At 43.2% G+C, this 25,677-nt stretch overlaps 4 protein-coding genes across 4 annotated transcripts in view; 2 read left to right on the top strand and 2 right to left on the bottom strand.

Annotated features, from left to right (window-relative positions):
• Positions 1-4,575: 4,575 nt before the first annotated feature.
• On the top strand, positions 4,576-11,421 carry LOC118429862 (prostamide/prostaglandin F synthase-like). The gene is made up of 8 exons (XM_035840486.1): positions 4,576-4,829; positions 6,885-6,956; positions 7,885-8,017; positions 8,628-8,679; positions 9,121-9,184; positions 9,863-9,938; positions 10,203-10,321; positions 11,284-11,421. The coding sequence occupies exons 1-8, from the start codon at positions 4,767-4,769 to the stop codon at positions 11,308-11,310; spliced, it is 606 nt and encodes a 201-aa protein (XP_035696379.1). The 5' UTR covers positions 4,576-4,766; the 3' UTR covers positions 11,311-11,421.
• Positions 11,422-12,748: 1,327 nt separating this feature from the next.
• LOC118430756 (propionyl-CoA carboxylase beta chain, mitochondrial-like) lies at positions 12,749-19,968 on the top strand. Its single transcript, XM_035841774.1, has 9 exons — positions 12,749-13,032; positions 13,638-13,837; positions 14,548-14,680; positions 15,069-15,206; positions 15,766-15,914; positions 16,444-16,684; positions 17,636-17,844; positions 18,898-19,035; positions 19,278-19,968. The coding sequence occupies exons 1-9, from the start codon at positions 12,792-12,794 to the stop codon at positions 19,458-19,460; spliced, it is 1,632 nt and encodes a 543-aa protein (XP_035697667.1). The 5' UTR covers positions 12,749-12,791; the 3' UTR covers positions 19,461-19,968.
• Positions 19,969-20,890: 922 nt separating this feature from the next.
• LOC118429885 (kelch-like protein 21) lies at positions 20,891-24,326 on the bottom strand. Its single transcript, XM_035840511.1, has 4 exons — positions 24,127-24,326; positions 22,397-22,600; positions 21,523-21,652; positions 20,891-21,099 (listed from the first exon to the last, which is right to left on the bottom strand). The coding sequence occupies exons 1-4, from the start codon at positions 24,261-24,263 to the stop codon at positions 20,911-20,913; spliced, it is 660 nt and encodes a 219-aa protein (XP_035696404.1). The 5' UTR covers positions 24,264-24,326; the 3' UTR covers positions 20,891-20,910.
• Positions 24,327-24,336: 10 nt separating this feature from the next.
• The window catches only part of LOC118430797 (kelch-like protein 24), a gene marked incomplete in the record, with an annotated part of 3,774 nt that continues 2,433 nt past the window's right edge, over positions 24,337-25,677 (bottom strand). The window contains 2 exon segments of the mRNA XM_035841820.1: positions 24,337-24,350; positions 24,874-25,677. Of these exon segments, the coding sequence (XP_035697713.1) occupies positions 24,337-24,350; positions 24,874-25,677 (818 nt within the window).

Here is a 25,677-nt window from a genome sequence, read left to right as displayed (position 1 = left end):
TAACAAATCACGGTCTATTTGATACACTTAGTAGCCTCCACGGGCTCTTTGGGCCTTTTTCGTCTTTTTTTGCTCGTGATACACTTTTTGTTGGCCTTTTTTTTGTACTGGGTTGCTTGTACTGCCCGAGACAAATTTGTGCTTAGAAAGTAATGAAAGGATACAATGAAACGTTTTGTAGCAAGAAATGCAGAATTAGTTTACAAAACGTACAACCACAAACGTACATATCCTAAACACATAAATTCTTGGAATGATCATTTCGGAAACAGGTTTTATAAACAACAAAACAAGAGCTATTTAACATCCAAAAAAACGAGACCATGGCTTGTTCAGACCACCGGAAGTTGCGCTGCAGTACCAAGGGAAGCCGCTAGGGGGCCCAAAATCTAATCATTCCCAACTTTCATCACACCCCTCTATCACACCAAGTATGTAAGTAATCCATCCAGCCGTTCTTGAGTTATCTTGTTGACAGGCAGACAGACACACACACACACACACAGAGAGAAGGGGGGGGCAGACAGACAGACACACACACAAACGCTAGTGAAACAAGTGCTTTTAAAAAAGCCTGGCATTTTGCCAATGTTTGCGTGTGTGAACGTTTTTTTCTAGTTATTAGAATGTCATATAAATAGAACAGAGTAACTAAACCTGATATTGGCGCATGGAGAGATTCACATATGTGCCTGAATCTAGATCTAGACGCCACCTGTTAAAATTTGCGTGAACTGCAGCAAATTTCACTACACTGCCTGTTTTTGAGTGAGCTCTGTTGCGGGGCATTTTTAAGTGTTTTTTTTTAATATTTATTTCTATTCGGCAAAAAAACGAAGCGGCGAATCCGTTAACCAAAGAAATAAATTGGTGTGGCCAAATGGATGTAAAAATTAGTATTTTAATGGATGTAAAAAAGAAAAAAAAAAAATCTACCTCCCCGGATTCGAACCGAGTGCGTTGGTTTAGAAGGCGTAAACTTTAACCACTGCGCCAGTGCGAACATGTTGGAAAAAGGCCTGTTTTAACAGGCTTAGAAATGTTTGGCATGGATTGAACAGGTCCGTTCATCTCAACATCACAACGGCGACTATTCTGGCCTCAGAGCATTTTGCCGCTAAGGCGGCAAAATGCAAAAATAACTTCCATGAATATTTTATAGAGGTAACAAACATCAAGTAGTAACGTTACCTCCCATCCACAGACAGCACAGGCCGGGAGCCGGACGAAGAGAGCGGCGGTGGGGTCACATTCCGCCGGTGGAACTGATCATTTGACAGCAAACTTATCCTCCAAATTTGCCCCAACGTCATGAAGACACAGACAAGCATGCAGCCAGATACCACGGACACGGCCGGACGCCCCATCTTAAACTTTTAGCCTACAAAAATCGTCGGGAAACGCAGACAAAATATCTGTACACCAAAGCAGTGCAACAAACTAGACTAGTCAAGACTTCGACTGAGCCATTCATTGTTAACATGTTACTACCGTAGGGCGCTCCTATAATACCTATGATGTGGCAGCCGGAGCATTTTGTCTTCTATTTAAAAGAACTATTTACGGGTACATAATGTTACTTTTGACGTCATGTCTAAGTCCTGCCCTTTGTGAATGTTACAAAGAGAGTCTCTGGTCCGATTTTGAAGCCATGACTCGGATAGTTACACGTGTACGTATGTGAAGGACGTTTCCTCGAAAGCTTAGGGCACAACCCGCCGTACGTGCAAATACGTGCTGTCTACGTGCCAAAAGCTAAGGGCACAAGCACAACCCGCCCTACGTGCAAATACGTGCTGTCTACGTGCCAAAACTTGGGCAATCTATTGGATCCGTAAGTGGTAAGTACCCCCTCAGTACGAACTCGTAGGGAATAGTCGCCCGTACTGGCACGTACGGTGGGCGAATCCGCAGCCCGATGGCACACAAAGTTTTGCCTGCACTTAGTTCTGCGGTGTGTCTGCGTGCTCCAAGATCCGTCGAATTGAAGCGACGCGCCTGCCCTGTACAGCCCGAACGTTTTCAGAAATACGTGGCGGACGTGGCCTCCCAAAAAAACGTACGGACATACGCACGTACGGCGGGTTGTACCCTTAGCTTAAAGCGCTTAGCCGGGTTCACACGTGCTTATGTACTGTAGATGCAGAAATGTACGCGGTGGATTTATGTTCGCGGTTTTTGCGTTGACCATTTCACCGCGAATTTAAAACCACCGCGAACATTTTTCCAGGGCATTAAGATACTACAGTGCATGGTGCTACCGCCAAAATTTAACCACCGCGAAAAGTCCTTTTTCCCGCTACCGCGAAATTAAATCCCTGCGAACTTAAATGCATTTACAGTATTCAAATCCGTATGAGGTCCGTGTGGAATTCTTATCCTCTACCAAGCTCGCACGTTCGCTAGAAAAATAGTATACGTAGAAATCACGTGACTCTGATATAGACACATGACAGAGGAGTTAGCTGACCGAGGAGTATGGTTTGCGACCAGCGGTAACTCCGCTGACATGTTATCTGACTGTTTTTGCCCAATTTCCATTATTTTTCCAGTGACGTTGGGTAGCGAATAACTTAATAACAACGAGCAAACGAGTAATTCATGGACCTGATGAAACTATACACACATGTATCATTTTACTCACATTTACTTATCCTCCCGTGTGGGACATGTCGCTGTGAGAAGTTTCCTCCGATGAGGTGTGCTCTGTGCTAAATGCCCAGCCGCACACCAGGTGATCCCGATTGCGTCACACCGCACGTCTCCAGGTAGTTTTTAGGGCATCGTCGTTTCCTTGTCACCTCTGGAGCCGAACGCAGAGCAACTTTGGGGGTCCGGTCATCCGACATCCGCACAACATGGCCCGGCCATTTTAGTCTCCTGGTGGATGTATACCTATAGACTACAACACGAAGTGTAACAACAGCAATTCTAACATCCGAATCCGGTATTCGAATTATCGACAATTATCAGCACACTCGGCTTGTCCGAAGTGTGTTCGAATTATTCTATGGAACCCCGTGTGATAACAGTATAAACTCGAGTGATAACCCAAGTTATAACCTCGGCCGGAACACCCTATCGAATGCTATCGAGGCCTAGGTATGACATAGGCATATTTTTACGGAAGTACTAGTACAAAAGGATTAAGCGAATTCTGGCCCTTACAATTTGTCACCACCCCGAACAATGTTGTCAAACCACTTCGCCTGCGGCCACGACTGCAATGCGTGACCCAAAAAATACTTCCCAAACAAAACAAAGACCCTTGTCGTACCCACCTTTACAGGTTCTGCTTCCAATGTTGAATGAATAAAGTAAAATTATTTTTTGTCGCATGAATACAAACCCAACCAACCAACCCTAGCTGTACACAACAATTCACTTTGTTAAATCCATGTAACCGGTCGTGACCCCTTTAACAAAATTCTAGGAAAGCAGACTTAAGTACAGATCCTGTCTAACTGCTTATTAAGGGTTAAAATGGCGACCTGTTCTTTCAACAAACTTCTCTCTGTACACGAGAATTTACCTGTAATCCCCATTGCCACATAGCCACATACTATCGGTACAGAGATAGTTATAATAGAAAGACTTACCATTCAAGCCACGTTGATGGTATTAACCAAATGGATGGCATTCACTCAAGCCCCCTTCACACGAGAGCACGAATGAGCCGGAATGCCGTCGGAATGAATATTCTTTTCTATTCCTGACAATTCCTGGCAATTCGTAGTGTGTTCTAACTGCATTCCAGCTGGCTCATTCCTTCTCGTGTGAAGGGGATTTAAGGCCTATTTGGAATTCCCACCCGAATGTGGCACGAATTTTGCAAATAATTCATTCCGGCTGGTTCTGCTCGATTCCTGCTGATTCGGTTTCAGTGGCCTTCATTATGAAATCTAAATGGTCAGGAAGGTTAACAAATAACTCAGACTATGGTTTACCATTACAAATGATGCATTTTTCATTTTCGTTCTTTCACAATTTCTTTTTTAATTGACTTTGATATTCTACGACTTTACTATCCGTTTTCCTATATTTTGTTTAAGATTGACGGCATATACCTGTTAATTTTGCAGCAGCTTTGTACAATTTACAGTATGGTTTGCATTAAACTTTTTTGGAAACAGGCGAAAATTAATGCGCACGTGGATGTGATCCATTTGATTAAATTATCACGGCCTATATAACGAGTTGAACATACTGGAGTAAGAGTATACGTAGTCGCCAGACCAGGGAAGCACTAATTAGTAATTTGTCATTCCTCGTGGCCTACTTTAAGGGGGAATTTCTCAAACCATGGACATTTTCCCTGTTAGATATATGTTTGTTTTCCCGGTTTCTTTTAGCGATTTTGTGCTTAGGTAGCGTAATGTATGCTATACTCCTTGGCCAGTTTTGATACTATCTTATGGCACCGTAGGATCTGATTGGAGATTACTTTAATAGGTACCAGTTTTTCCTGTGTCGCTATATGTAAATGTCGGAAAGTGGAGATAAGGTTGCTGCAGTTTAGCAAAAAGTCGCTAGATGTCAGTCGTGCACAGGCATCCGAATGTAGGTATTAAAATATGCGGCTCGTTTCACTCCAAGGAACGCGCTGTCGACAAACCGGCTGCTACATTCTGTCCAGTAATGTTACACAACTCCTGAAATATTACATAACTTGAGTTTTACAAGACGCACAGTCACAAGACGCTCAGCAGACCTTCTCAGACGACTTCTTGACTTCATCCTTAACTGTTCCTTCGATATTGAGAAAGATGAGTGGTGAAAGAGTGAAGAAGATAGCAGTGAACCTTGTGAAAGACGTCAAAACTGGACAGGTACATTTTGTAACTTGTGAGAAGCACCTGTAAGATCGTTCCATTTTGGGGGCGTAGTGGGGGGAGGGGTCATCACCAGGGGTGTATAGAAAAGGTATTGTTTAGAATTGCTGTGTTATGAAATAGTTTCGTGCATGAGGATGTAGTAATCATTTCAAGGGGTCAGGTATTCCTCTATTCTTCTTAGTAACATAATGCATGCTAGTTCACCTTTATCCGAGGAGTTTATTATTACCTAACCTATATCCGTTCTTCTATCATTAACTGGAATATTTTAAAACATTGTGATAACCTACACCCATTGTTGCATCAAACTGCAAGATCTTCAAAATATTGCAGTTTGAAATTCGTCCGCCGACATGATATCACCTGATTAAATGTTTTTTAAAACAATGCATATGATATAGGGAAAGGTGAACTAGCATTACAATTAGGCATAGACTTATATGGTGTATTAAAGCTAAGTTATCATCACCAAAATTATAGTCTAAGCTGAAATAACAGTGAAACAGTCCAACTGGAGTGACCCACTGAAGATACCCAACTGAAGAACTCTACTCAACTCTGAGTGCAGTCTTATCCTATAGTATGAGATAATTCGTACTCTCCAAGCAGAGGAGTCGCGGAGATATAGGAGTAGTTGGGAAATTTACTGGCATGCTCCTCTTAAGTAAATTTCCTGACTGCCACTATATCCCTCATATTGCCACTATATAACTCATTCGTTACCTCAGTGCTTTGAGAGTAATTATTTAGTGTTGTAAACGATGCTGAAAGTCAAACAATGATGCCTTCTTGAGGGTCTGCATGCCTTTTTCCGTTAAGCGTTACGAGCCATTTTAATTCACCGTTAATCGTTACCGACCCGCTCTAATTCAACGTTAATCGTTATCGGTATATTCTTCGTGAAGCGTTATTGGTCGTTTCAATTCAACGTTAACCGTTATTTGTTATCCCGAATTCACCGTTAAGCGTTACCAAGAAATTCTTCGTAACCCGTTATACACACGAAGTCAAATGCCAGATAGAACCCCGGAAAATGCAGGAAATGGCGTTTCAAAGGGTCCAGATTTCAAAATTTTCTCCGAGCCTCCCGGCCTTCGGCTCTGGACAGGGTAAAATATGTTGCCGAACTGTCGCCCTCAAAAACTTTATCACTCATACAGATTTCAGTGTAAACTTAGCTTAGTTTCGGGCAAAAAGTACTCCTAGAATGCAGAAAATGAGGTTTCTCCGGACCTTCTTTGCGACGGCTGGCGCCTTTGGCGCTCACGATGACATGGTGAAAATATGTTAGGGGCGTGGGCTAAGGCACAAAAAACTTTTCTCTCTAATAAAAAGTCATTTCATTTAGCTTCGTCTTACAGCAAAATGTGTCCTTCAAAATGCAGTAAATGGTGTTTCAGACGGTCCAGATTTTAATTTTCCCGGACTTGTATTGCAACGTCTCGTGCCTTCTAAGCTCGAAATGGTAAAATATGTCGGGGGCTCTGGGGGTGGAGGCCAAAGCTATAATCATTGTGTAATTTGATGAAAATGTCAAAATCAACCTAGCTTAGTCAGTCGGCAAAATTTGCCGAAAATGCAGGAAACAGCATTTAAGAGGGTCTTGATTTTAAAATTTTCCCGGGGGAGCATACCCCCGGACCCCCCTGGGATGCTTCGCGCCTTCGGCGCTCCATGTGCTGAAACAATCGTTCAATCCCTCCATAAGAAATTTGCTGCCGTCGTCTCTGTGGCAAGCCAGGAACTCTGCCTCCGTCAACTTACAGATGCCATGGACATCGTTCCTGTCATTCCTCCGGATTCTGGGCACCTTTTGCTTTGTCATTAGTCGGATATTTTCCCCCATTGATATAAATACTCTAGCGTTGTATGAATAGGAATGCACGTCAATGTTACTTTCAACGGTGTTATATTTTGTAACTCCTTCTGAATTTACCGTTAAGCGTTACCGGGCCTCCTGAATTTACCGTTAACCGTTACCGGGCCTCCTGAATTCACCGTTAAGCGTTACCAAGACCCCCCCATGCAGACCCTCCTTCTTATTTCCAGACGGTGCCCCTGGGTTCGCTATGGGAGAGCCGTGCGTGTGTTCTCCTGTTCCTGCGGAGGTTTGGCTGCCAGGTTTGTCTGTTTGTTTGTTTGTTTGTTTGTGGGTTCGTCTTCTTGGATGAGCGTAAAGCCAGAGGTCCTCATCCAGTGTTTGATCAGAGCCACACCTAGGGCACGGTAAACGTAAAGACTTAGGACACTCTAAATACTAGTAGTAAATAGTGTGTCCACTGAGTGTGTCGAGTCTTAGTTTACCATGCTCAAGGTGTGGCTCTGATCAAACGCTGGCTGAGGACCTCCGGCTTTATGCCCATCCAAGAAGCTAAGATGAAGCTACTTGTAGGTACTCATTTTCACATGAGTCAAATGAGTTGTAATGTGCCTTTCACAAGGGTCAGCATTGAGGCTTGCTGGCTAGTGGGGATTTGAACACAAAACCTTTGAAATCAAAGTGACCAACCCTAACCACATTTGCAAGCAGCCTCCTTGGCAAACTGACATGAATGGGGCTTGCTGTCACCAGTGGGGGCATCTGAGGTCAATCAGAATTTCATGCTTGTCAGAGGATCTGCTCCCCAGTGTAAGGGCATCTAGTGGGTCCAATTTCTTGTTATTTTAAGCAAAGCACATCCAAATGACGCCTAGACACATGCCCGGCTAAAACTTAAAATGTAAAAACCTGCCTTCTCCCCACCGTACGGGTGCAATGGCTGAGTGGGTTGAGTGTTCGCCTTTCATTCGATAGGTCATGAGTTCGATCCCCGGCAGAGTCATACCAAAGACTCTAAAAATGGTACATGCTGCTTTCTCTGCTTAGCACTCAGCACTAATGAGGAAGAGTATGGAAGTTAAACACACATCACTACCAGCAGACCAGCCCCCTGCTGTAGTGACTTGCACAAATGAGTGGCCCAAGGGCTTCGAAGTGGAGATGGGCGCCACCCTACGCATCTGTAGATGCATGGGCAAACTTTAACTTTTTTAACTCTCCCCACCGCAGGTGTGTCGCTGGACGGCCTCAGAGCTCAGCAAACTGAAACCTCAGCTGGACGCAGCCAACGTCAGCCTTGTGGGGGTGGGGCCAGAGGAGGTGGGGGTGGAGGAATTTGTGCAGGGAAAGTTCTTCGCTGGAGGTGTGTTTGTTTGTTTGTTTGTTTGTTTGTTTGAACCTTTAATTGTCTATTCAGCAAACAGGGCAATAGCCCAGAGTGTTGGCAGCTCAGATTTTAATATGCGATGGAGCAAGGGGAGAGAGTGTTCTCAGTCCACGCTCTATCTAGCTTTGGTGATGCTAACAATTGGGCAATCCCACGGAGCGAGCAGGGTTGCCAGGCAGGGTCACTTTTATTCTCAAGAAGCTCAGAATGAGTGCTCGCTGCTTCTTTTATTGAGGTGATGAGGGAATAGCTAAGGGTCATACAAATTCACAAGGATACAGTGTGCAGTCCACATAAGTTTCTATGATAACTTTAAAATTTAACGTGCCTGTCCAATTTTTGCAGTCCACTTGGCTATGTTGATCACTCTAACTGTAAGGTTTGATCCACCCAGAGCAAGATGTACCCCTGCTCTTTTCAATATGTGTTGGGTTCAATCATTGTCACATGTTTCAAGTGGAATATTTCATGATCACATTCTTGTGAAGTGTATGGCAATGACATGTATCTGATGTAGATTAGTTAAATCTGTTTTACAGTCATTGTTAAAAGCATTTATATATGGTTCTTTTTCCTTCCTCGACAGATTTGTATGTAGATGAGACAAAGCAGTGTTACAAGGACCTTGGGTACAGAAGGTGAGGAACATTTATGGTCATTAAGACATTATAGAATTGTTTGTTAGCCTGGTCACCATACCATCAGGAGCTCGCCCTCTCTTTGATGCTGGGAGTGTAGCCCACCTGCCCAGTACAGTTGCCCAGGCCAGTAATTGCTTACAGAGCTCTGGTGGCGAAAACTCAAAAGGCCAGCTGAAAAGACAAACAGAAACAGAGCGATGCTCGGCAGATTTGGTCCAGTGAACCAGGACCCCTCAGCCAACTAGAGGAGAATGGTGACCAGGCTACATAGTGTTTGTAAAACCACACTGACTGACTTTTGATAAACTGCAGAGTTATCATTTTTTACTCAAGAGGTGATTTAACTGCCATTTGAGGCGACAGTCAACAGTGAGATGACAAGTTAACATGGCACTATTGTTGAAACTTGACTTAACTTTGTTGTATGCATGATTTCAGATACAACGCACTAAATGTCATTCCTGCCGCAGCGTCAAAAAAGTCCAGAGATGTCATCAATAAGGTACATGTACATTCGTTTTACTGTCCACCAGTTTGTTACTAATAGGCCATATTTATTAGATGATATGGATGACGTCCACACATCCAATCAATTTTCATCCATTTCCAAAAAAAAAGTTTACCTTACTGAATGGATGAGTTTCTGAGATAAATAAATTCATTTTCATCATTATTCAAAACCTTTAACTTGCAGAGAGTTGCCAAGGTTCACCATTGGCTAAGGCTTGGATGAGAAGGATCCTCATATGCAAGAGTCCAGCCAAAACTCAACCTGCACTGAAAATACAACTGTACACATCTTACACATTTAAAATAATGGCAAATGTACTTTTTCATTAGTTCCCGTTCATTAGTTCATGTGTTCTACGTTGGACCCACAAACTCCTTTTTCACAATTTAAACTACAACGTGCACCGGCTGAAACCACTGTTTGTATCATTTCCAGTTTCTGGAGTTTCCGTTGTGCCCTTATATTTACTTAGATAGATTCAATTTATGCATAACACAGAACACTGAATATGATTTCAAGCACACATAATCAATTTCCTGCTCAAAGTATTTCTGAGAAATGGAAACTTAAAATGTTTGCCCCAAAAAAAGAAGAAAAAAATCACCTGGCCAGTACTTTTCACACAAACACTGACCATTGCACTTTTTTACACTTTTCTTCTGGGTCTAGGCCAAAGCAGAAGGAATTCCTGGTAACTTTAAAGGAGACCTGCTCCAGGCTGGAGGAACCCTTATAGTTGGCGCAGGTGAGCTTTGTAGGATTATTGTCATATAAGTTCACAGGGCTAGAAATACCTGCCTGTGTGAGTGAGTGCCGGCAATTTGCGGACATTTTTCTTAATTAATGGTAAAAATATTACAAGACACCTTGATCTTGCAATTTTGCAGGTTGCAAAAATGTTTTGTATGACTGAAGCAGTCAACCATCTCATGAGACACAAACAGCAGAACATATTTATATAAATGTAAGAAACAGCAATGAACTTGAGTACCTGTATTGTCTTCCCCAGGAGGAGAGAAGGTTCTGCTGAACTTTGTCCAGGACTCCCCAGGTGACCATGTGGAGCTGCAGGAGGTGCTGAGGCTACTGGGGCTGGAGGGGGCAGTACAGGCCAGCGCTCAGCCGAAGGTAATCACCTTGTGTGTGTGTGTGTGTGTGAGTGTGTGTGTGTGTGTGTGAGTGTATTTGTGTGTGTGTGTGTGTGAGTGTATTTGTGTGTGTGTGAGGATGTCCAGGACTCCCCAGGTGACCATGTAGAGCTACAGGAGGTGCTGAGGTTACTGGGACTGGAGGGGGCAGTACAGGCCAGCGCACAGCCTAAGGTAATCACCATATGTGTGTGTGTGTGTGTGTGCAACTGTGCATGTTCATGTCTGTGTGTGTGCGTGCGTACATGCATGTGTGTAAGTAACCAGGACTCACCAGGTGACCATGTGGAGCTACAGGAGGTACTGAGGTTACTGGGACTGGAGGGGTCGGTACAGGCCAGCGCTCAGCCGAAGGTCTGTATCATCTAGCCTGATTAAATCTAGCTTATAGCAGCCTGTCCAACATGTAGCCAGCCTACTAGAGGGGAGGGGCCAGTCACAGCCCTGGACAGCAGAGTTTGTTTCACACAAACTCTGTATCATCAGTGTCTGAATGAAGCTGTTGTCTGTTATGTTTGCTGACATTTATCCAACATATTCAAATACATGTGTGTGTGTGAGTGTGTATGTGTGTGTGTGTGTGTGAGAGAGAGAGTGAGGTGTGTGTGTGTGTCTGTGTGTGTGTGTGTGAGTGTGTCTGTGTGTCTGTGTGTGAGTGTTAGTGTATGTGTGCCTTGATGTACATGTTTGCATTTGTGTACAAGTGTCTGAACTATTTTCTGTGTTGCTGCTTAGAAAAGGTTCAGAAACATAATGGTCAAACTGAGTGAAAATAAGTTGATACTAATAGTGAATCCTTTCTTGTCAAATCCACTGTACGCATGATTGTAAGGGATACTAGTAGATACTTGACCAAAAGTTGACTTCTTTTGCAATTCTGTTGAAATTTGACACGTTTTGATGCTAACTTTTGTTTTATATTTTTGTCCCTTCCCTATTCAGTGTGATGACACCATGTGCACTATGTGAAGAAGAGGAACTCTCTAACACTTGGGGAACTGGAGATTTGGGAACATCCTACACTTCAAAATCAACATTCTTATAATTCCAATGATATACATGTATAATGTTATACATACATACAGAAGTCAGGAAAAGGGAAGTTAAAGTGTTATCCTGTCCAATATGTGTTTAACTTTAATTTGTACAAATTTGAAATATATGAAAGGCTTAGTATTAGTTGTAGAAAGATTTTCCCTGACTTAAAATCAATGTTTGAGAATGTATAATGTTGACCCAATATAAAAATGGACCAAAGGGAGGTAAGATAACAAACAGTCAATATAATGTCTGCATGGACTTGATATGTGATTGTAATTGATATCAGGGAATGCTCATCGTCAATATTTGTTGATACCATTATGTCAGCATTGATCAGTATTATTGCTGGAATAGAAATTCTAAATATTGTGAAAACATGACCTTAAGTGATATGTGTTATTGCTCCAATAATGAATAATACTAACATTAAATAAATTTTTTGTAATATCCATCTTAAGTAGTTAAGTCTCAAATGTGGCAATCAAAGATTAAGTATTAATTGCCTCAAGTCATAATTAATCTGTTTTTTTAATTTCTTTCAAGTACAAACGAGTTAGGTACAAGTTGTTTATACTGTAGACTGGGAAGGACCCCTACTCAGGCTAACATGTGAGAGAGACTGGCATTCTTATATAGGACTGCTACGTCATTTAAGCTGTAGGGCTGACATCTGTATCTATATAGTCAGTATAACCGCTGTTTGGCGTAACACACCAGCTTGACATCGATTAGGATTTTACCATGGGCAATATTGACCAAAGGAGGCCATATGTTATACCTCTTATAAGTATTTTGTATGTAAATTTGATACTGTTTTTTATGTGCTCATGGAATACTAGCTACTTACAAATTGTATGATAGCTAATGGATTGAATAAAGTATCTGAAAACAGTAGCAGGTTTTGCACAGCAGTATTCATTCATACAATAACTCACTCACTATATATGATTTTTTGTGCAATACGTAATTGACAAATTATGTTTAAACTGAAGCTCTAAAAGGTCCTGTCATGTTTTGAAGGTTTCTCGTGCTCTCGCCAAAATATCTCCTGACCTACGAGTTTGAGTCTGTTGAGAGCGGACTGTCCTCGCTACTGTAGCAGCTATGTCAATTCGGACATCTCCTCCATTTGCGACACTACAGGAGTGATCAGGTGAGGGGTGAAAGGTCGCGTTCTTTGACCCGCAGGTTTCCGCCAAGATGGCTGCCCTGATGAAGTTTTCTCGTGCTCTCGCCGAAATGTCGACAACTCCTGCGAGTTTGAGCCTGTTAAGAGCGGACTGTCCTCGCTACTGTACTACTCTGTAGCAGCTATGTCATGTCGGACATCTCTTCCATCTGCGATACTACAGAAGTAATCAGGCGAGGGGTGAAGGGTCGCGTTCTTTGACCCGCAGGTTTCCGCCAAGATGGCTGCCCTGATGAAGTTTTCGCGTGCTCTCGCCAAAATTTCGACCTCTCCCGGCCCTCTCCTGAGAGCGGGATGTCCTCGCTACTGCAGCAGCGAGGTCATGTCGCCCAAGGTGCACGACAAGATCGAGGAGAAACGGCGAGCCGCGCTGTTGGGAGGGGGGCAACACCGGATAGACGCGCAGCACAAGAAGGGCAAACTGACGGCCAGGGAGAGGGTCGACTTGCTGGTGGATCCGGGTAAGGTTTTCCTGTTTAAAGGCGCCAATGCAGCTTAAGAGCATTAAAATTGGAAGTATTCTGGATAAGACAATCAGTAAGAAAGTAAAAATCGTTTCGTTTCATCTTATTTTCTCGTACAAATAAGTTATACGGCCCTGTTTCTGTTAACCCCCCCCCCCCCCCCCCGGCTGAATTTTGTGACACCGGCTGAACTCTTCCTGACCTATTGACATACTAAGTACTGCCACGCTGCCCTAGAGTGAAAGGTCAAAGAATAATTAAGTGGTACAAACTAGCTTAAAAGAGTAACAGAGGAACCTACTACTGACTCATGAAAGTATGTACATTGTGCAAGAAAAACAAAGGATCCTTGTTTTTGCTTTGATTAGTAGTTGTTAATACACTAACGTTAGTATGTGAGTAGATAGTTTTTCATTATCATCATCATCTTTGCCGTGTTTGATCAGGCATTTTTAATTGTTGATGATCTGTGTTATTTTCCATACATTGTAGTTTGTACCGAATACAATAATTGTGCAATGAAGTTTCACTTACCTCATAATCACTATAGTATCAGTATCAGTGTTCCACTACTCACACGTTTCTCACCTATTCCGCCCCAGGGACGTTTGTTGAGTATGACATGTTTGCGGAGCATCGCTGCTCGGACTTTGGCATGGAGAGGGAAGAGAACAAGTTCCCGGGAGACGGCGTGGTCACAGGCCACGGGCGTATCCACGGGCGACCCGTCTACCTCTTCAGTCAGGACTTTACGGTGTTCGGCGGCAGCCTTTCCAGCGCTCATGCTCGCAAGATTTGCAAGGTTGGGGACATTTGAGTTCCCTTTTGGAGGATATGCCAAAATAGCAGTAATACGTTACAGACAGCATCCCGTTACCTTTTGTCAGTGGCACTAAGCAGATCTGTTGCAGAGCAGGTTCTATACCCTAACTATGAATTGATATGCAAACTAGAAAGGCTTGTGAGCAAATTTTTACTCCACCAAAAATGGACTGATCTAAAAATTAAATTTGAAAAAAAAACTGTACAGTATAGTACTGTAACATTAATTATGTTACCTTCACAGAAGGGAACATATTGTTTTTGCTTTGTTTCTTCTTCTTTTCCGCACAAATAAGGTCAACGACCTGGACCAGACGGCTGTCACCATGGTAACCGGTAAAGTAGCATGCACCATGTGGTGTTCGGTTACATAATGTAGCAAATGTCAGATCTAGAGGGGCTCGGGTCACTACATTTAGAAATGTGTTCAAATAAGAATGAACAAAACAGTTGCCAGTGTTAGACTACAACATGTGAAGTTAACATTCTGTATTTGCTTGCAAATATTACCTTTCTAGTCACACTTATATTTCTTGATTACAGCATGCACACAACATGCTAGTGATTCACACAGTAACGAAGAGGGCACCGTTCTTCAAGAAAAAAAAACAACACATTTAATGATTTTTGCCACAAACGAAAATTGTGAGTCTTTGCTGATAGAATCCATTATTTTAACCCACCCTTCAGATAATGGACCAGGCCATGCTGACTGGAGTGCCTGTGATTGGTCTGAATGATTCGGGCGGGGCCCGTATCCAGGAGGGGGTGGAGTCGTTGGCTGGGTATGCTGACATCTTCCAGCGCAATGTGGAGGCCTCTGGTGGGTTAACAACCCTTTTCATTATCAATTTCAATCTGTTTATTTTGGTTTTTCATATACAGTAAAAATAGATGTAAACAATATCCCTGACTTTTCATACCAAAAGCTGTAGGAATGCATGCTACTTGGTGTCCAACATGATTTTGATTAGACGCCAAGTATGTAACTCGATTCTGATTACTTACCGGGTATCTGAATTGATTCTGATTGGTGTCTAACATGACTCTGATTGGTTGCTAGGTGCCTAACATGACTGATTGGTTGCTAGGTGTCTAACATGACTCTGATTGGTTGCTAGGTGTCTAACATGATTCTGATTGGTTGCTATGTGTTGAACATGACTCTGATTGGTTGCTAGGCGTCTAACATAACTCTTATTGGTTGCTAGGCGTGGTGCCACAGATTTCCCTCATCATGGGCCCGTGTGCGGGAGGGGCGGTCTACTCGCCGGCGCTGACGGACTTCACCTTCATGGTCAAGGACACGTCGTACCTCTTCATCACAGGGCCTGATGTGGTCAAGTCAGGTAGGCAGGAGGCAGTAGATAGACTTCATTGAATCCTCACAGTGACATATATGGCACTGATTTAGTATCAATTTTACAAAATGACAAAACATTCAGACGAAAGTACAGCGAGGTCATGGGATAAAAATACAAAGGTTAATCTGAAAGCTTAAAAACTTAAAAGTTAAATTTGACACTCAGCACTTATGTGGATAAGCTGTGTGGTCCAAGGGCTATAGCAATGGTAATGGCCTCTGCCTTCATACACAGAAAGGTGCAATAACATTTTAAAGTCACAATAGAATTTTGCATTGCCCACTGTTTGGATTGATCCATGACCTCTATATATCTGATACCCTGAATTTCTTGGCTGTCTCCAGGACCTGTCCTTCTGTCCCAGGCCGAAATTTGCTTCTTGGGACCGATGATTTTTTGTCTCATGCGTCCCCAAAATCTTAATTTCATGACATGAAACAGTTTAGAATGTATTTTCACAGGCTTTTAAAATGGTCTATTTAACAAGGAAAATCAACAACAGTATGAGAGTATGACATATCTTTTTTTCTGCAAATGAAAACAGTGACTCGTGAGGAAGTTACTCAGGAGGAGCTGGGAGGAGCAAAGACACACACTACGTTGTCGGGCGTCGCCCACAAAGCGTTTGAAAATGACATCGATGCTCTGCTGCGACTGCGAGACTTCTACAACTTTCTGCCTCTTAGTAACAGGGTGGGTTATTTTACATTTCTAGCTTGTGATAATGACACAGCTTTGGACTTATGTAAGTCTGTATGCCTGTACCTTATCAGTCTTTTAGCCAGTCACGCGTCATGCGCTGTTCTAAAAATAATTTTGAAAATGGATGCACTAAACGCTTTTGGAGACACCCTTACACTGGGGAGCACATCCTCTTGACAAACAAAAAATTCTGATTGACTAGGGATCTTAATAGCTCACTTTTGGTCACAGTCTTCCATAGTGACCTCTTGTACAGTAATTTTGCCTGTCAGCCCTCAGGATATCTTACAATGTCCTGTTGACTGGTTCCTTGTTTGTTTGTTTGTTGACAGGACCCTGCACCCATCCGCCCTACCGAGGACCATGCTGACCGCCTGTGTCCTGTTGACTGATTCCTTGTTTGTCTGTTTGTTTGTTTGTTTGTTGACAGGACCCTGCACCCATCCGCCCTACAGAGGACCCTGCTGATCGCCTGTGTCCTGTTGACTAAATCCTTGTTTGTTTGTTTGTTTGTTGACAGGACCCTGCACCCATCCGCCCCACAGAGGACCCAGCTGACCGCCTGTGCCCGGTTCTGGACCACCTGGTGCCGCTGGACTCCCACAAACCGTACAACATGCTGGACGTCATCCAGGCTGTCATCGATGAGGAAGACTTCTTCGAGATCATGCCGAATTACGCCAAGAACATCATCGTGGGCTTCGCGCGGATGAACGGCCGTACGGTCGGAATCGTCGGCAACCAGCCCAAGGTGGCTTCAGGTAGGAGGAGGTTCTATTGTACAAAAATGCAGCCTTTGGTGAAATATGCCCCAAGATGCATTTAAATGTGAAAATGTTAAGATTTGGCCCGTCTTTAGATGCTACCCCCCCTGTACATACCCCCTGAAGTTTATACTATGACCAAATACTAGTGTAAATCCACTCTAGAGACAGTCCACCTAAATGTGAAAATGTTAAGATTTGGCCCATCTTTAGATGCTACGCCCTATACATACCCCCTGAAGCTTATACTATGACAACATACTAGTGTAAATCCACTCTAGCACAAATACTAAAGTTGCCACTCTAACCACCCTTGGCAAATTATTTGAGGTCAAAAGACATGACCATGTTTATCTGAACCCCTAAAAAAATCCCCATGCACACATGGACAATTCCAAAATCACCCCATCGCAAAAATGGACTGTCCCAAACTAACAACATCTCCAAGTCAAGGGATACGTACACGTACATGGTTACAGTTTAATGATTGCCGAAATTTTGTGATATGTATGCTTAGATAGACCTGCTGCATATTTTAGAATGCATACTTGTAAAAGTATATCGAAAACGATATCTGTATCTGTATCTATATGGTTCCCCTTCACTGCTAGAACCCGTTTAGCCACTTCCACGGAAGCAAATCATCCTTTTTTCCTCCACAATCCTCATACTAGGAGGAAGTTCCACGCTCAGAGCTTTTTTCCAAGAACAACTTCGCTATGGAATGAGCTTCCACGGACCTGCTTTTCCATGGGATACAATCTACAACAGTGACTGTTTAAGTCAAGGGTTAACACACATCTTTCTTCACTATACAGTATTGTAACCCAAAACGTCTAAGTGGCTCCAACAGCCTTGTTTTGCGGTGAATTCTAAGTAAATAAAAAAATATATATGGTCAGTATAACCGCCCTTCGGCGTAACACACCAGATATCCCCCTACTTTAGGTTGCCTGGATATCAACGCGTCCGTGAAAGGCGCGAGGTTCGTACGCTTCTGCGACGCCTTCAACATCCCCCTCATCACGTTTGTCGATGTTCCCGGGTTTCTCCCCGGAACGTCGCAGGAGTACAACGGAATCATCCGCCACGGCGCCAAGCTGCTCTACGCCTACTCGGAAGCCACCGTGCCCAAAATCACAGTCATCACTAGAAAGGTAATGTCACATGTGTGACTGTTTTGTGTAGAAATTGTCTTGTTGGCCCTTTTTTGCCCCTGCTGGGGTTATTTGGGGATATCACCTTAGAGTTTGTAAAGGAAGATGTAGATGTTTTATCCACTTTGCATGTAGAAACTGATTATGAAAAAATCTTTAGAGAACATGTTCCTGTCAAAACAATTATGCCACATTAGTTCAAGCTTACTTTGCACTTATAGGACAAGTTTACATTGCACTGTTTGCACAAATGTCATTGAACACTGCGAGAAAGACAGTAGAGAAAGTCAACATGTCTTGATAGCAGTAAAATAAAGTTTTATACATAATAAAATTTTAAGTTCACTTTGCACTGTTTGCACAAATGTCATTGAACACTGAGGAACACAGTAGAGAAAGTCAAAGAAGACTGTCGACATGTCTTGATAGCAGTAAAATTAAGTTTTATACATCAGAAAACTTTTAAATTTACTTTGCACTGTTTGCACAAATGTTATTCTACACTGAGAAAGGCAGCAGGACTGTCAAAATGTTTGTATAGGAGAAAAATAAAGTTCTATACATTTGTACATAAGAAAGCTATATTCAATGGTGTGATTTTGTTCTAATTTTTCAGGCCAATGGAGGTCCGTATGACGTGATGGCATCCAAACAATCCGAGGAATTTTGTAGCTAATTAAAATAAGGGGTTCTTGAAAAGTCTACAGTGTTCTTCTAGGTTGCATCACAAGAACTTTATTTTCCCCAATGCATCTCCAGGCCTATGGAGGTGCGTATGACGTGATGGCGTCCAAACAGAATCCATTTTGATCCCGAGGAAGTTTGTAGCTAAGCGGTTCTTGAAAAGTCTACCATGTTCTTCTAGGTTGCATCACGAGAACTTCATTTTCCCCAATGCATTTCCAGGCCTATGGAGGTGCGTATGACGTGATGGCGTCCAAACAGAATCTATTTTGATCCCGAGGAATTTTGTAGCTAAGGGGTTCTTGAAAAGTCTACAGTGTTCTTCTAGATTGCATCACAAGAACTTTATTTTCCTCAATGCATTTCCAGGCCTATGGAGGTGCGTATGATGTGATGGCCTCCAAACATGTGAAGGCTGACATCAACTATGCCTGGCCGACAGCGGAGGTCGCCGTCATGGGGGCAAAGGGCGCCGTGTCAATCATCTTCAGGGGGGACAAGGACCAGGTCAGCTGTGTTACTGAGCATTCAGCCTGTAGTTATCTCCATGAAAAATGAAGATATTGCTTTGGGTGTGTCCAGGGTGGCCTTAGCACTTACACAAAACTTATGATATACATACGAATCTTATATGATATGCACAAATCTTGATATGTGATTCAAACTCTTACAAAATTTGTCTTTCTTGTGGCACTTTCTTGTGGTCAATAGAATTTCATTTAAGGAAAAGAAATCAAATTTTGTTTCAGGCCAAGAAAGAGGCAGAGTACGTGGATACGTTTGCGAACCCTTTCCCGGCCGCGATTCGTGGTTTCGTGGACGATATTCTGGAGCCAAGAATGACCCGACAGCGAATCTGCAGAGACCTCGATCTTCTGTCCACCAAGAAGGAGAGCAGACCATGGAAGAAGCATGCAAACCTTCCGCTTTGATGCCCGTTTTATCAGATATTACTGTACAACTTAAACTGTGTGTCGATGAAGGTTAGACATCCAGGTAATAAGAAACTCCAAAAAGCAGTTCTTCAAGCAACTGCATACTGAATATCTTTCGTCAGTGGATACTATCTGTATTAAAGGTCTGACCATTTCCAAATCATATCCAGTTGCTTGAGTAACTGCTTTTTGGCATATCTTAAAATGTTATTGTACATGAATATGGCATGGACAGGGAGGTAGGTGTGTGTGTGGGGGGGGGGGGGTGCATTTATGAAGTATGTATTACTAAGAATTGTAGCTGACTAACATGGGGAAATTTGATGGAACAGTTTTGCAATGAAACTAAAGTGAAAGTTTGTTGTGAAGTGTTTTTAATATACACAGGTTGACTAAAGATCACAGGAGAGGGAAACATTAGTACAAGGGAAATGTACATGTATTGTTGTATAAACACGTGTACAGGGGAAAAAGTAATAAAAGGAATATTACTTGGATAATCTCATTATTGAATGAGCCTTTCTTGCCTATCTATACTCTAAAATAGACACTGCACTAAAGATATCTACATCACAAACTACAACAATGTTCTCTCTATATATACACATAGTAACATTTGCAATTGACTAAAACAACCTTTTAGTATGAGGCAAAGATCAGATTTCTAATGCGCTAACTGGTTTGAGATCCCTTTCTTTCCTTGCCTACTTTCCACTCGGCATCTTCAGAGTGACGCACAGCGGGTGGATCCGGGGGTTCAAAAGAGTCAGGAATTTCCCTGGTACGATGAACCTGTAAATACAGCACATCATAGCATCTGTCTTCTGTGGAAGAACAGCTCTTCAGTGAGCTAGCTAAACTGGATCGTGATCACTATCTTTCCTTGCCTACTTGCCGCTCGGCATCTTCAGAGTGACGCATAGCGGGTGGATCCGTGGGTTCTTCATGAGACCGATCTGGGTCCAGATGGTCCTGTTGGGGTCGAACCGCTCGATGGTGGGGTTGACGTACAGATGAGACAAGCATTAGGTTTGTAAATATGTCTGTAGAAATGGCTCAATATTTGTGAGTTTGATTCTACTGTGAGTCCTGACTTGTGTCTACTGGAAAGGATTGCAGATATGCTGTCCACTGTCCATTGTGCTTGTTGAATTGGGGAATTTCCCTGTTAAATGAACCTGTATACTATACATAGCAATCTCTCTTCTCTGTCACAACCAGTACTCTCCATGGAAGAATAGCTGCTCCTCTGTAGGCTAAACTGGTTCGCGATCACTTTCTTTATTTGCCACTCGGCATCTTCAGAGGGACGCAGAGTGAGTGGATCCGCGGGTTCAAAAGAACTAAGGGAATTTCCTTGGTTCAATGAACCTGTAAATATTGTTCATAGCGTCTGTCCGCTCACGACCAGTGGAAGACGAGCTAAACTGGTTCGCGATCACTCTCTTTACTTGCCACTCGGCATCTTCAGAGTGACGCATAGCGGGTGGATCCGTGGGTTCTTCATGAGACCGATCTGGGTCCAGATGGTCCGGTTTGGGTCGAACCGCTCGATGGTGGGGTTGACGTACTTCACCCCGATGCCGTCCCTCCCGCCCATCTCGTACAGACAGCCATCAAACATCACGATCGTGCCCTGTGGTGTAAAAGTAAAAGTTAACGGCCTTATTGTAGTATGTTGAAACATGTTGAAGACCTCAGATTTGTTTACTAAACGGCCCTGTTTTTATTTGTAGTACATGTACATGGTTCGATCAACACATGTTATACCGGTTGCCTTTTGTACCAAAATATATGATTGTTTAACAAGAAGTTGCTATCAATGACAACTTTGACCTGACATCATGTACAGTTTGTTAGGTCACCTAGCTTGTCAATGATTGGTCATTCAAACCAGAAGAAGGTTGATGGAAATTCTTTCTAATCATCACTCGGTTCTGCATCTGATTGCAGATTTCGAGGCTTATCAACCCACAATTTGGTTAGTTCTTCTTCATTGTACTGGTCAGGAACACATTTAACCCATCCACAATCTTTAATGGGGCCTACTCAATTTTACCTGTATGTGTTCTCCATCACCCCTGGGTAGCGTGTGCCACATGTCCCACTCCGGGTCGTACACGTCCTTCTGTTTCGTCGCCATGGAGTTCAGGTAGATCAGGTTGTCCATCGCAGCCGCCTGAAACTGCCTGTTAATAATGATATAATTAATGATATCATCACCATAATGTTTGTTTATTTCCTACGATACAGTACAGAATGGCAGGGTTTACTACAGGGGTCCTGAATTGGTCTGCTTCGTATTTCGAAAATTAAGGTGCCCATTTTTACACCTGTGCGGAGTGAGCAAGTCGTGCAAAGTGCCTTTCTTTAAGGGAATAAGGTCGAGAGCATGACAGGATTCGAAGCAAGGACCTCTGAATTCTGGGCCAAACATCCTGCAGTTACGCCACACGAACCCACACTACACCAAAATGAAAACAGATCTGCTGTGGACGTCACTTGAAGACAGAAGGAAAATGTCCAGAGTTTGCATGATGTACAAAGTGACCAATAAACTGGTGGACGTACCGACTGATATTAAAGTATCTAACACCAGCTCAAAAACGAACTAGAAACAATCATGCCTTCAAGTACCAGAGTTTCCAAGCTAGGATTGATGTGTTCAAAAATTCGTATTTTCCCAGAACTATCGACGAGTGGAATATGGTATCGCCAAACACAGTAGGGGCATCATCTCTGAATAGTTTTAACGAAAACTTGCAGATAGATGTGCAAAAGTTAGGTGTGACAAGCCATTCTGTGTAACATAAACAGCTGCTGCCGCACTGCGTGCCTGCGAAGCTGGTGTGTTACGCCGAAGGGCGGTTATACCGGCATATAGATTCAGATACAGATACTACCATAAAGTTCCTGAACCGAAAGCTCTGTACCTGTTCCTGCCCACGTGCTCCGCAGCATTCACCACCTCCCACTGATCGGATTTCGGGTCGAACGCCTGGACCTCTATGACGTCACTGTCGTCTCCATGGTAACCGAAGACGTAGATCTTCCCCATGCAAACCACCACGCTGGATTTCCGGAGAGTTTTAGCGGCTGGCGGGATTAGCTCCCACCGGTTTGTGTTTGGGTCGTACCTGTAACGGTCAAGAGGGGTATGGCATTTGTGAGGAATTTGTATATAAAATCTACTTCTATTCTAGGGTAGGGTTCACGTGATCGTGATCTACGCGTCATGTGCTCTACGTGTAAGGGGTTGGTCATTCGAACTTGAAGAAGGTTCACTGAAATGACTTGAAATAACTTTATTTTTATTTATTTATTTATTCATCTCAAAACATGTGGGTAGCCCCTTCAACTTGTTTGAAGTTGATTTCCAAGGGGGCCCACTACATAAATAACAAAAACGAAACGTGTTACATTCAGTAAGACAACCAGAGGACAACAAACAATATATACAAATAAACCGAAGCGTCTTTACCAAGAACAGTTGTCAAGGTCAACAAAAAACGTCAACGGTGGAGGTCAGAGGTCCATGTGCGGAGGAGTGTGTCTTAGGGCAGCTTTAAACTGCCGTAGAGTTGGTGCATGTCTAATGTCTGCCGAAAGGGTATTGTAATATGTTGCTCCTCTGTATGCAAATGTGCGGTGGCCAGCTGTGTTTGTGTAATTGGGTTTATGAAGCAAAGAGGCTTGTCTGGTGTTATGGCTGTGTAACAGGTGGTTGTGTACAAAGGTGGTATCCAAGTATGTCGGGACAAGCCCGTTAATACATTTAAAGACCATCACACACATGTGTTCCTTTCTCCGCTGCGTGAGATACTTCCAGTTGAGTCTGCTGTGTAGGTCTTGGACACTGGATCGTCGCTTCATTTGTAGGATGACCCTGGCAGCTCGATTTTGAAGAACCTGAAGTTGTCGCTGCTTGGTGATGTTACAATTTTCCCAAACAATGTCGCAATACTCAAGTAGTGGTAGAATCATGCATCTGTATAACATACTTGCAATGTTGACAGTGAGACATGATCTTAAGCGTCTTAGCAAACCTATTCTCTGTGATACCTTGGAACATACCATGTCAATGTGTTCGTTCCATGTTCTTTAGGACAACGCACTCGATAAAAATTGCGGACATGGTTTTATTGTAGCCAGCATAAGTTACTAACCGAATACAATCTTATTCAGTCTACTTAACAGTATCCAACTCTACGTTTTTCAGACCTACACAGAGGAACGTTTGCAAACCAGGTACTCTCTGAAACGTCTGACCATTTACAAAACGTATCCAGTTGTTTAAGTAACTTTAGTATTGAGTATATAATATACAATACCTGTATATCCAAATACACCTTTAAGTGTGGATTGGCGTGAGCTACCATTACAGAAAGTAGCCTCCATAGCAGGCTCTCTACTAGGCCTTTTTTGGCTCATATATAGTGCACTTTTGCTGGCCATTTCTTTTTGTACTGGGTCGCTGATTTCCTGGCCTTTTCTGACTGCCTCTACATGGCCGGCAGTCAGAAAAGGCTAGTAATCAGCGACCCAGTACAAAAAGAAATGGCCAGCAAAACTGTACTATACATGAGCCAAAAAAGGCCATAGAGAGCCTGCTATGGAGGCTATACAGAAAGGAGTTTCTTCAGGAAGCTACATTGTTACGTACCTCTCTCCGTGTTTGACATCATCCACCGTCAGACTGTCCCCGATCAGGTACAGACAGCCGTCGGTGGAGCACACGCCTGCACAGCCGTCCCGGTGGACCGTAGGGTCCGGGAGGCGTTTCCAGACGTTCCCGTGCATCGTGTACCTCCACAGCTCCGAGGACTGGGAGGCGTCCTTGCCTACGGAGGCCCACACACAAATTTTATCGCAATTACAGAAAGTGAACTAGAAAGAGAGAGAGAAAATGGTTTATTTGTTTCACAGCCAAGTTGCGGCTTGAATTCATGAAAGCCGAAATATTAGGCTCGTTGACTGATTGTGTAACGCTACCTCATTACTCACAAGAACATTGTAACATAAACAATACAAATAAGACGTGTAGCATGAATATCATAATGAATTGATATCGCATTAATTACCATTTTTGAAAGGCTGGAATTTTTATTTTTGACTTCTGTTTGTCATTTTAGATAAATTTTGTATAGATTTCCTCGTAGCACGGTCAGTATGTTATGAAAATTTTACCCTTCCACGATATCGGGAAGGTAATTAAAAGAATTTGCTCCTCAAACGTGCTTCCGGGAGCACTTTTACCCCATAGTTAAACATCGAATTGACAGTGACCCCAAGGGTCGCTTCGGGGAGACAACTTGCAGAGGTGACTTGTCACCTGTTTTGTCTCACCCTCCATTTCATATGGGAAGTGCAATAAACAAATTAATAAACAAAGAAACAAAAAGGGGCTTACCTGAAGCGACAACGTACAGATCGTTGTCCAGCTCGGCCAGGGCATGGCGAACTCCCTCCGCGTGTTTGGGAAGACTGGGGAGCGAGTCCCACGAACTCAGCCTCGGATCGTACAGGTCAATCTCAGGAACGAACACGCCGTCGTTTGAGCCCCCGAAGATCACGATCGCGTCCCTGGAGATCCCGTTTTCTTGCCGTTTCTCCATCTTTTGTTTCGCGTCGTAGATTATTTGATAACATTCGGGCGGTGATTTAGAGACGATCTGCTCCTTTTCTACAACAGTCTCGAAGAACCCCCTCTTCATCTGAGGAAGGTTGATGTTCTCCAAGAAGTCTTTTAAGAACTTCTTTCTGCTCTCCGTTTCGAACTTGATCCATGTCATGACAGATTCGTACAGACATTCCGGTGAAAACAACTGCCGGTCGCTTCTTATCAAGTCCAAAAGGGTCTCCTTATTCAGAAATCTGTACTCTTTACTTTGAGAGACGAAATACAAGTTTTCAACCATGTAGTCGAAAGCTTTTACCCTCAGATCTTCGCATGCAAACTTCATGGCGAACTGAAGAATCCCGACAGCATTTTCGGGTTCTAGCTGGTTAGACATGAACTCACAACAAGCTTCTTGTACGACCGGGTACTGTAGGATCAAACCTGCTTCAAACATCGTCTGTGCGTTGTACCTGTTTATGACGAGTTTACCTGTGTACGCGTACTCTATCATCTTCATCAGCACACCTGACGACAGGTCACCGATAACGATCTCTGATTGGTCGGATTCCTGGTACCCGCCGTCCAATAGGCAGT

The sequence above is a fragment of the Branchiostoma floridae genome, chromosome 14 (genome assembly GCF_000003815.2).
Source record: "Branchiostoma floridae strain S238N-H82 chromosome 14, Bfl_VNyyK, whole genome shotgun sequence".
NCBI classification, from domain to species: domain Eukaryota; kingdom Metazoa; phylum Chordata; class Leptocardii; order Amphioxiformes; family Branchiostomatidae; genus Branchiostoma; species Branchiostoma floridae.
Note: the sequence above shows the minus strand (reverse complement) of the source record. Positions and strands in the feature narration are given on the sequence as shown.